The sequence below is a fragment of the Phaethon lepturus genome, unplaced genomic scaffold, assembly GCF_000687285.1.
Source record: "Phaethon lepturus isolate BGI_N335 unplaced genomic scaffold, ASM68728v1 scaffold44238, whole genome shotgun sequence".
Classification (NCBI taxonomy): Eukaryota; Metazoa; Chordata; class Aves; order Phaethontiformes; family Phaethontidae; genus Phaethon; species Phaethon lepturus.
The window spans coordinates 11408-19892 of NW_010559097.1; the positions used below are offsets into that span (position 1 = coordinate 11408).

Consider the following 8485-nt stretch of genomic DNA (forward strand, 5'->3'; position numbering starts at 1 on the left):
GAGTCTGCAAGACACCAGGATCCGGCTCCCGGCTCTCTGGGCCCTGAACGTTGTCACAATAAATACTGCATGATACTGTGAATAATGCAGAAGTACTGAGTTTTTAAAGCATTTACACTGGGTTTACTGGAGCCTTTTTCTTCATCAACCACTGCCAAGAAGTTAGGACTCCTGCGGAACAGTCAAACCCTCTCTTTCCTTAGTCACTTTGCAGTTTAACTCCTATGGAGAAGATAGTTTCATCTTCAATACACACTACAGTCTCTCTTAGCAGGGCTTTTATCTGTCACTTGTGGAAGAAACATTAGCTCCTAGAATTTAAAAAAAGCCCACCGATTACTTTCACATCCCTTCAGATCATAAAAGCCAGCCCTACATTTTTATACACTAGAAAGGTTTCTGCATAACCTGCAGTGTATTTCTGCCTTTTAAGAAGGACTGTGCTTTTGAAAGTAACCAAAGGAATATGAATTTTGCCTTTATCATGGATTAAAATGGCAAAGGCAAAATTTACATGGATTAAACATGCCCCTGCTTCCTTACATCAACTTACAGAAACTTGGCTTTCACTCCTGTTTTATGCTTAGCTTCTAATCACCATTTTAGAATTGTAGGAAAAAAGTTTTAAGCCAAAACTCTGCTGTACCACTGTGTTTTCCTAAAGTGCAGGTCTGTACAACTCACTCAACCTCACCTTCAGATATCCCATCAATTTTGAGTGCGCTTTTGTGGATTCATTAAATATTAAGTCTAATGGAATCAGCTGCTTTAGTTTACTGGTTTGCAAAGCAGAAGTTTTAGTTTCATTCCTGTGATGTCATTACAGCAGTATGCCTACTTGAGCTTAAAGACAGACACACATGGATACATTACACATCAAACTATTCCTGATCACACAATTTTCACAAGTGTCTACTCTTCTGAAATCACCACAACTGCTAGGCACAAGATGCAGAATTCCTTAATTACTTGTGACATAGGTAGTGTTTACCAGACAACAAAACACAGCCTAAACAATCCACTCGAGAACATCGATAAACCAGCACTGCATGAGTTTTGCAGACTAAGGCGGCACATAAATCAGAAGACAAGGACCATACCTTCTGCCTCAAAGGCAGAACTATTCAATTACATAGTAAAATAAAGAAGGAAAACATAAAAGATTAATAAATCCTGTAATGAAGTAAAAAAATCATGCAAAGAGGTAGTTGATATGGCTTCTCCTTTTTTGGTATCATCTTTGTAACTATAATTAGGAAAAATATTAGTAAGTTAGGGAGGCACTGCTTTTCAGTATCTTGGGAGCAACAGAAAAGTATTTCAGAGAAAGCTGTAGTCCAGGTTACGAGAACAGTCATGTGCCTACAACAGAATTACCAGCCTTAAGGCTGTTGTTACTAAATTTGATTGTCAAATGTATCTATGTATTTTAGCAAATAAATTGTTTTTTCCAAAAATATCATAGATAACATCCTGAAGTTACATAAATCAGATAATCTAGAATAAAACAACCCTCGCAGGTTTGCAGATGTTAAAACATTTTTATCACTGCAATTATTTATGGCCTCTATATGTGATCATAAGTGGTATTTTTTCAGGTTGCCATAACTGGACATTCTCTACTTCACTGATTGATGACAAACTACGCTGAAATATTTTATATGGATTTATTTCATTATTCCAGCTCAGTCCTCAATGGATTTTATGTATTTCTCATAGGCATCTTCATTCATCAGTTCATCAAGTTCAGCCAACCTGTAGTTAGGAAACAAGAAAGAAAAATAGTTGCTAATATCCTACAAGAAAGATTCATTCATGTTATTGCCTTAGAAAAGTACTCCCAGTAGGCATACAAGCCCCATAACACTGGTAGAATCAACAGGACTTCTTGTGCAGGCAAAACAGTATTTCAATACTTTAAAAAGATGAACAAACAACCTGTCATAAGAAATGACCTTTTGAGGCAGACCAGTTGTCTAATTTAGTACTGTCTCTTTGACAGTGGCATTAAGGAGACGCTGTCTAGAAAGAGTAAAAGAGCCTGACCTCTCAGTATCATGAGCTGTTAACGAGATCAAAAAAGACAAATGCGATCAAGGGAAACAGATTTAAATTCAACCACCATCTATGTCTGAAAAGAACACACTGTAATGCAGCTGTCAGCAAAGACAAGACTACAATAATACTTTGATGTTAAATTTTATTGGGCTTGAACTATATTCAATATATTCCATTAAAGCCTCCACACCATTAAACTGGAAGAATTGCAGAGCCATGTGTGACAGCAAGAATCCAGGTGGTGTTCATTATTGAAAGATAAAAATAACATCTTACCATCTTGATAACAAGATTTATTGACGAGCCCCGGATTATCTGCGAGGGCAGCATTAATCTCTGTCACTTCTCCTGAGAGAGGAGAGTAGAGTTCACTAGCAGCTTTCACACTTTCCAAAGCTCCAAACTCATCTGAAACACAGAATATGAATGCTTTTAAGAGGAAAATACAAAGTGCTTTAGTTGTTTTAGTCAGACATTCCGATGACGACCTAGCCATTGAAGAAGCGTCTTGATCTTGAGTAAGGAAAACTGTCAAAGAGATTGAAGTCACCAACTTTATGACAATGATCAGCAGTATTAAATTTGATGTTTATGCTCCTGAATTATTCTGGGGAACTTGCGTAACACTAGCTAGCTGGCTACTACAGAAGGGATGGCAATTTCTTATATTTGGCTAATCCTTTGGCTAAAGCCCTGCAGCATATGATATGATAGCAGGTTATAAAGAACCACATCCAGCTCCTGCTGCAAGAGACCTAACTATGCCTTTTATATGCAACTTAAACCTTTTTATACATAACTTGGTTACAAAATAGACACAGACACAATTTCAGGAATCCCATTTTTAATTCAGAAACACTACCAACAGTTACATTTGCACTCACTGGAAAAGTAAAAAAATTAGTATTCAGAAGCACCACACTGGAAATCACCCAGCCGCGCTTCCCTTTTTTCTATCTTGAGGGCAGTTATGGAAGTGGTGCCTGGAGCAATGGTAGTCCAGAGTAAAGACAGGCAAACAAGAGGATGGAGGAACACCAAGCTGCCAAACGTATAGATAGGCATCAGCACAAGGAATCAGACAACAACATGTTCTGGGAAAGCTTGGAGTTAGACTAAGGCCAAAACGGGTAGAAAAGGGAAGAACTAAATGGAAATGAAATTCCTTCAGATAAAACTACAAGTTGGTTAATTAAAACCCTAAACAGAAAAGACCTTTTGTCTAACGTTCACCATTCAGTGTGATGTAATAGATTTGGCCAAAACAGTTCAATACGGACTTATTCCACAAAAAGGATGGCAAAAGAAAGGCCTGTTACTTTACCTCAGTAAATCTACATTCTTTTTCTGCAACGTCTGAAGCTAATGCCAATCTTTTCTTTATATGCTAGTGAGACAGCTCTCCATGTAAATACAGGAATAGGCTTTTCCTTTCTACATGTTCATGCTCACTCTTCTTTAACATGGAGAATTACATAGCTGAATGATTAAGAATGTTACAATTCATACATCACTAATAAGCAAAACCCTATGATTACAGTTGATACCCAAAAATTACTGAGTCTGTATATTCATAGAAAAATTAGAGCTCGGTATCAACTAGTGTTTCACATAGTACAACTCATGAAATGCCTAACTGCAGAATCACAAATAAACCAGTCCAAACACTAGCAAGTCCAAATCAAAGCATAAACATTTTAAAAACAGAGCATAGATAAAATTATTACAAAGAGATATTTCATACTTAATTTTTAAATAAATGTCTTCACAGTTTAATAAGCAGCTATTTTCTGCTAGCATGCATGGTCTGACAGTCAGAATTTGAAATTAAAGCTGTCACTTGTAGAAATACCTGAATTTATGTTAATACCACTATAAATCTTCTGGATGCAAAAATAAAGAGTACTTCATAAAATTAATCTTTGCAAAGGGAGAGTGGGATGAGTAAAATAATTACTTCAATAGAAGTTAGAGCTGAAACTTACCATGTTTACTCAATTTTGTCCCAATTTCTGGAAGACTACAGTAAACAACATCTCCTAATGCTTCCTTAAAAGAAAAACAAAAGCATCAAAGCATACATTAAAGAAACTATACATAGGAGACATCTGATATAGTAATTCTAGAATCTGCATGTAAGTAATCTCTGCCTCTAAATTTAGTTCTTATTCTTTAAGGACTGCATATTTTTCACTCTTACTTTGTAAATATTTACCTTGGAAAAAAAAAAACACTTTTGTTATAACAGCACAAATGCCAAATTATTATTTATCTATTACAGTGTTAATAACCCTCAGGCTGAGTTACAAGCTATATACAATATGTACAGATTTCTGCAGGCAGGATGAGAAAGAACATCTGCTGATCCTCTTCCCATCAGCCACAGTAACAACTGTTTTAACGGACAAAGTTCCCAATGATTTGAGGGGATTATCTTTTTGTTACAAAAAGAGAGGACTTGCTTCCACAATGCTTCCTCCCCAGACACAGACAACTGAAGAGCTGTTAGCACAGTTTGTCCTCACTGACTTAAAGAGCCTTATCACCGTAAGAATTGGCACAATTAGAATAGGCTTCTGCCTCTGCACTGACAGATGTACCCTATCTCACAAAAGATTAGGGATCTTACCGATTATTAGTCTTATTTACAGAAAACTGAGATTATGGGAAATGCTGCTTGTCCTGAAAACATTAATTCCACTTCACCGATAGCTTCTCACATTTGATTTTCTTAAATTTCACACATAGTGAATCTCTATCCCGAGTTTGCCTGTGACTATTCCAAATCAAGTACTTGCATGAGAACAAAACAAAAAAATCCAAAGGAATTCACAGAATCATCAAGGTTGGAAGGGACCTTCGAGATCATCAAGTCCAACCGTTATCCCAACACCACCATGCCTGCTAAACCGTGTCCCGAAGCACCATATCCACACGTTTTTTGAACACCTCAGTGATGAATTCCTATACTAGAGTAAGAAATATATGCCATGTTGTACTTCACAACTGTTCTTTAGCCAGAGGGATTGCACCGTATTCCTGTTCAAGGGAAGCTTGATGTAAGAAGTGCGCAATACACTCTTCACATAGCCATGAACTCCGCAGGCCTATAAGAACTGAAGCAATGAAGTTTTAAATCGTGCTGAACCATTACGTTTCTCACCAAGATCAGCTCTCGATATGCTCAATCTGAAGTCATTAAGAATTTATCAGAATGCTGAAGCAGCATTCACTTCACAAATAATGTGATAGATCCAAGTCCAAAAATCACGCTCAGTGTATAGCATATGCAATTAGAACAATAAAAAACAGTAACTGTCCAAAGAGCAAGGACAAGAGCAGGTACGCATAAATAAATATTGTGGACTTGGGTAAGGGGGGAGGGATCAATACCTGTGCAAAATTGCTGATTCCTACTGTTCCAATGCCATTTTCAACGGATATCCATTCATGCTTGTCTGTGAATTTGCGGGCTGAAATAAAACAAACTTGGTATTTCAGAAATAAGCGACATGTTGCTCGCTTAAAATACAGTAACACTTTTGCAGGCTTAAACTGTGGGGATTTTTTGTACATTTTTCTTGGAAAATATTTTAAACAGCACATTCAATTTACAGAAGCATTTCGTTCTGTTCATGACACACATAGTGACACCATAGATGTTCTGCTGGGAGTATTACTAGTTCCTGTGCAGTCATGTAGAGACTGACAAAGTCAGGGGCAAAAGGAGTAGTTCTACTTCAAAGAAAAGTACAGATCTAAAGCATGTATGTGTACTGTACTCAGTTATGTATTTCTGTAATAGCATAGCGGCTTTTCAAGCATATTTAGAGTTTGTTTCTGACGACCACTTAACCACTTTATTATTCCTGGGAAGACCAGTATTAATGACTCATTAGAAACAGCAATCTGACAATTCTATTATTAGACAATCTTCTAATTATTAGAAGTAATTCTTTTATAAAGTCATACAGAGAAACATCAAAAGAAGCAACTGAAACAGGCAACATATTTTTCTTGCTAATATTTTACCTGGAACTTTTTTTACTCAGAGTATTTTTAGCCTGCTGTGTTTTCTTACTTCTATAGTTTCCCCATAGATACTTTCTTCCACCTTCTTCCCCCCCCCCCCCCTTTTTTTTTTAATTACTTCAGTTTTAATTTTCACTTGTAGCACCTATCCAATCAGGCAAGGGATGTTCCAGAAGCTGGAGAAGATAATTTCTTAAACAGAGCTCTCTGTGTGTGTTTAGTGCCAGAGCAGTACAGCTGGACTTTCCTTTTCAACATAGAATGGTTTGGATTGGAAGGGACCTTAAAGATCATCTAGTGCCAACCCCCCTGCCATGGGCAGGGACACCTCCGCTAGACTAGGCTGCTCAAAGCCCCATCCAACCTGGCCTTGAACACTTCCAGGTGTGGGGCATCCACAGCTTCTCTGGGCAACCTGTTCCAGTGCCTCACCACCCTCATAGTGAAGCATTTCCTCCTTATATCTAACCTAAAGTTACCCTCTTTCAGTTTAAAGCCATCATCCCTTGTTCTATCACTACATGCCCTTGTAAAAAATCCCTCACCAGCTTTCTTGTAGGCCCCCCCTTAGGTACTGGAAGGCTGCAATAAGGTCTCCCTGGAGCCTTCTCTTCTCGAGGATGAAGAGCCCCAACTTTCTCAGCCTGTCTTCATAGGAGAGGTGCTCCAGCCCTCTGAGTTCAAAATTCTCCTCTCGGGCTCTTCGTCTAGGCTGGACTCCTTACACCCACTAGAGAAACGACACTTCTGAAAATCCTTGCATGTTTTCTAAACTTGTACATGAAGGAAAACAGAAGTTCTTGCTGTAGACCTGCTAAAATCTTTCCACAGTCATATTTTAAGCTGTTTCAATTGTAGTGATCCTCTTATTTATGTCTGAACACGTGCAAGAGAAGTAATCTCAAATAAAATGCTTTGTCTTTGAAGATGGCCTAAGTTTTACAGACCTCAGTGGAGCAATACATGTTTTTGAAAGTACAGTACATACAAAATTTTGAGTAAAAGGCAAATATGAAGTGTTTTTTCATGAATTACCAGTCAGAAAACCCAGAGAATTTCAGCTAGCATTATTTATACCTGCAAAAACAACTCAGGACACATTCTAATGAACAGAAATCAAGTGTCTTAAATCATTTTAGGTAAAGACATTAAACTCACATGAATTTCACTGACAATGAGTAATGAACCATAAGAATAGAGAACGATACAGATTCTTAAACCCAAGCTGAACATCTGTGATGCTATATATGTCACAAAAAAGCCAACCAATATATCTTTATGTAGGATAATAATATTGTATAGGATTTATTTATAAAGCAAGGTTAAAAAAAAAAAACAAGAAAAGCAGAAAACTTCCATGATCAGTTTGGAACACAGTGGTAAAATGTTCTCAACTGTTAGAAGAGCACATAAGCTTCTTGTAGGACAAAAAAAAAAGTGAAAAATGAAAAGTTCTAACCGTGTATCAAAAACCACTGCAAATAAAGTAAAGGTCAAATTAAAAAGAGTTAATAAGTAATCTCAAAATTTGAACTTTGAGCTTACGTAATCAGCCCATTAAATAATTCAAATTAAACGAATATAAAATGTCAAAACATCAAATCTCTTCTGTGAGCATTCTTTAGAAGAGCAGCTAAATTTACTTTAGCTTCATTCATTTCAACATGCCTGGTTTCAGCTTAACTAGCACATTCTGAATTCAGACCTTCATTTAGTCTAACCTGCTTCTATTAAGTATTTCATAAATACATGCCTGAAGAGTGAAGGAAAACTTACACCTCCACAGAGGCATACAAGTTTTCCTCTCTGGCTAAAACAAAATGTATACTATTCCTTCAAGTAAGATCTATAAAAAAAACAATGGGTACCTTAAACAATTAAAATAGCAAACAAAGCTTAGATCTTGACTTAATTTGCAAATGACTAATACATGTTATTCCTTTCACTTGCAGCAGAAGGCAGTTAGATAGGGTTAAGAGACTATCTGGAAGGAAGTTTAAGACCTCTTCTTAGTGGCAGTAATTATTTTTATAGCATATTCTCCTCCTCTTTGCTCCTACCTTTTCAACATTTCTGTTTGCTGGAGTACCACAGAGTCTGTTTTTCAGACTTCTGTGGCTAACTCTCATTCAAAGAGCGCTTCGACAGCAGCGGATACATTCAGCATTAATTACACTTAAGTGCAAAATCACACCAAGCACCGATGTGCAAGTCCACCTCCTCCCCCCTTACCACTTCTGTAGCCACACTGCAGAGGAGCTGGCGAGCCAGAGCCAAACTTCTTTAGCCCCAACAAGCCCAAGGCGCTGAGAATCTGACTCTGGTTTGCTGGCAGCCCAAACCCAGCTGCTGCAGGCCCGCTGCCTCCATCCACCCCTTTTTGCCCCTTTCTTGT

At 37.5% G+C, this 8485-nt stretch overlaps 1 protein-coding gene across 1 annotated transcript; it reads right to left on the reverse strand.

Annotated features, from left to right (window-relative positions):
* Nucleotides 1–1685: 1685 nt before the first annotated feature.
* Nucleotides 1686–5634, reverse strand: GCSH (glycine cleavage system protein H (aminomethyl carrier)). The gene is made up of 4 exons (XM_010293267.1): nucleotides 5452–5634; nucleotides 4044–4107; nucleotides 2328–2466; nucleotides 1686–1755 (listed from the first exon to the last, which is right to left on the reverse strand). The coding sequence occupies exons 1-4, from the start codon at nucleotides 5632–5634 to the stop codon at nucleotides 1686–1688; spliced, it is 456 nt and encodes a 151-aa protein (XP_010291569.1).
* Nucleotides 5635–8485: the final 2851 nt, after the last annotated feature.

Excerpts from the sequence above, each read along its gene's own strand:
- GCSH (XM_010293267.1), bottom strand. The coding sequence starts at position 5,634 with ATGTACAAAAAATCCCCACAGTTTAAGCCTGCAAAAGTGTTACTGTAT. Across the intron at positions 2,467-4,043 it reads GACAAAATTGAGTAAACATG|ATGAGTTTGGAGCTTTGGAA; the intron begins GTAAGTTTCAGC and ends TCTGTGTTTCAG. Across the intron at positions 1,756-2,327 it reads TGTTATCAAGATGGTAAGAT|GTTGGCTGAACTTGATGAAC; the intron begins GTTATTTTTATC and ends TCCTAACTACAG.